General features: G+C 57.0%; 1 protein-coding gene across 1 annotated transcript in view; it reads right to left on the bottom strand.

Annotated features, from left to right (window-relative positions):
• Positions 1 to 6: 6 nt before the first annotated feature.
• KRT80 (keratin 80) overlaps positions 7 to 2,588 on the bottom strand; it is a 23,914-nt gene continuing 21,332 nt past the window's right edge. Inside the window, exons 5-8 of the mRNA XM_023524519.1 lie at positions 2,435 to 2,582; positions 1,615 to 1,835; positions 1,075 to 1,130; positions 7 to 926 (exon numbers count right to left, since the gene is read on the bottom strand). Coding sequence (XP_023380287.1) covers positions 802 to 926; positions 1,075 to 1,130; positions 1,615 to 1,835; positions 2,435 to 2,582 — 550 coding nt within the window. The 3' untranslated portion in view covers positions 7 to 801. The remainder of the gene's footprint in view (positions 927 to 1,074; positions 1,131 to 1,614; positions 1,836 to 2,434; positions 2,583 to 2,588) is intronic.

The following is a 2,588-nucleotide window of genomic DNA, read 5'->3' as shown; positions in this document are numbered from 1 at the left end:
CAGGGAAGAGAAGGGAGGGTCTGATTCCCGTGCCTGGTCTCGGGCTGCCATCAGCCTTCTCCCCAGGGAGCTCATCAAAGCACGAAAAGCTTCTGGAGAAGGTTCTGGGAGCTGGCTGAGCAGCCTGTCTAATTCTGACTGTGACCTGCTGGGAGGACTCCACAGGAGGAGGGAAGAAGCACAGGTGTCTGGGCCGATCTCAGAGGTCCAGGCTCAGGTCCCAACTACCCAGAGAGGTGCTTCCCTTTACTCCTGTCAGGTCCCTGGGGAGCCTGGGTGGTGCAGGACAGCCAGGGAAGCTCAGGACCCAGTCTCCACGGGACTTCAGATATGGGCAGGGGCCCAAGCAGTCCTCATCAGCCTCTGGTCCACAGCTGGCTGGAGCTGGGCAAGCAAGGGCACTGGCCTCGAGGCTGAGGCAAAGGCAAGACTTGAGATGTGAGTTTAGGGCAAGGGTTGGGCAGAAGGGTCAAAGGGACCTTGGTCAGAGCCCTCCGTTAGGGGAGGAGTCTCAGAGAAATGAGGAGGTAGAGACAAAACTGACCCCAATTCCAGTTTTCCAGTCAGGAAACTTCTGGCCAGAGGTTGGACAGGTGGGGTTGTGAATATTCATATGGAGCACAGTGATTCTGAATAGCTGGTGACAGTCCTGTCCCACCCCTGGCGCCCCCAGGAAGAATCATTGTTTTGAACTCTCCGTTCAGGATCAGGTTTGTTTCCCCTCCCAACCTAGAGGCCCCAAGCTGTTTTCTTGAGTCTTGCTGCAGCGGAGTGACATGGGGCTCCTGGAGTCCAGCTGCCTTACTCTGAGGTCTCCGACTCCTGCAAGAAGAACTTCTCTGACATTTCGGTGACTTTGATCACATGGCCCCTGCTGTTCTTCTTCTTCCGGGAGGGGGCTCTCGAGAGGTGAGACTTGGAAGCAACTACAGGGAACACAAGGGGTGGGGGAGAGAAGGGGCTGGAGGTATGGGAGCCACTTAAAATGATGTTTTTAGACTCGTGACCTCCCCCTTACCCCGCCTCCTCCCTCGTCGCCTTCCTCGTCATGGGTTCTGGGGCAAACAGACTCACCAGTTCTGGATCTGGATTGCATAGTGCTAACCATGGCTGCTGAAGGCAAGTCCATCCTGGGAAAGGTGGGAAATGGTGGGATGTGAAGGGAGCCTGTGGCTTATGTTCCCCTGGGATTGGGGGCCTGGGGACTGGAAGGTGGAGGGCAATTCTTGGTTGTCACTCCCAGCCCTGGGCTGCCCTGCTGTGTGACCCTGGCTAGCCAGGTTGTCCTCTCTGGGCCTCTGTCCCTTCTCCCCTGTATAAATGACTAGTATATACTGAGCACTTGTTTGTGACAGGCATTTGCATATAGAATCATATTACTCCTCTTCTCCTCAGGTGGGCCATGTTTATAATTAGCCCATTTTCCAGATGGGAAAACTGAGAATTTAATGGACTTGGGCCAAAGTCCCAGTTCAGAAGTGGCTGAGTCAGGACAGGAACCCAGGCCTGCCAGGCTCACAGTACTGTGCCAGAGGGGCGGGCTGGTTTTGTGCGGGGGCTGGTCCTTCAGGCCTCCCTTTCCTCCAGCCCCACCCCGCCGGCCCCACCCCTCACCGGCTCTCCTCGCCCTCCACCAGCTTCCGGTAGGTGGCGATCTCGATGTCCAGGGCCAGCTTGGTGTTCATGAGCTCCTGGTACTCGCGCAGCTGCCGCGCCATGTCCTTCTTGGCCTGATGCAGGGCATCCTCCAGCTGGGCCAGCTTGGCCTTGGCGTCCTGGAAGGCCAGCTCCCCCTGCTCCTCGGCCTCTTGGATGTTCTCCTCCAGTTTCAGGCACTGCAGCCAGGAGAACAGAGTTGGAAAGGCTCAGTGAGCAGGGGTGGGAGGGAGAGTGGGCCAGGGCCAGGAGGCTACCTCTGTGCTTGGGGGACAGAGGACTAAGCAACGCATTCCTGGGCTGGTAATGGGTTGCACTGCAGCAAGAGGGGGTTCAGTGAGACCTAAGGAGATACTTTCTGAAGGCTGCCAAAGAGAGAAGCACCACAAGCCCCCAAAGGAGCCTGTCCCAGCTGTCCTTACAGGGCAGCACTTGCTCTAAAGCCTTGAGTTGGCTGGAAGCCAGGGCTTAGGCCTCTATGCCCTTCTCTCTGTATAGCTGTCGGGAGGCGGTGGGCTCTGGGTATGTGTGGTGGTTGGGTGCTCTAACGTTCCAACAGCCCTGGCCAGTTTACAGAGCACTTTCACGTGCAAAGCTTATGTGATCCCCATAGCTATCTTAGGAGGACCATTGAGGAAACTGAGGCACAGCAGTGCTAAGTGACCTGCCCAGGTCACTCAGTTGGGTCTTGCATGTACTCAGCATTGGTGAGTGTGGGACAGTATGAGTCCTTGCACTCCTCCCTGCGCCACCTCCAGGTGGGTCCTCCAGAACTCACGTGGCTCTTGATGGAGAGGATCTGGGATCGGAGCTTCTGAATGCGTACGTTGAGGTCAGCGATCTCACTGCGGCTATTCTGGAGGCTTTTCCCAAACTCAGCTGAGCAGGCAACCTGCTCCTCCAGCTGGAGGGCGTAGGGGACGTGATGGTGA

The sequence above is a fragment of the Pteropus vampyrus genome, unplaced genomic scaffold (genome assembly GCF_000151845.1).
Source record: "Pteropus vampyrus isolate Shadow unplaced genomic scaffold, Pvam_2.0 Scaffold471, whole genome shotgun sequence".
Taxonomy (NCBI): domain Eukaryota; kingdom Metazoa; phylum Chordata; class Mammalia; order Chiroptera; family Pteropodidae; genus Pteropus; species Pteropus vampyrus.
Note: the sequence above shows the minus strand (reverse complement) of the source record. Positions and strands in the feature narration are given on the sequence as shown.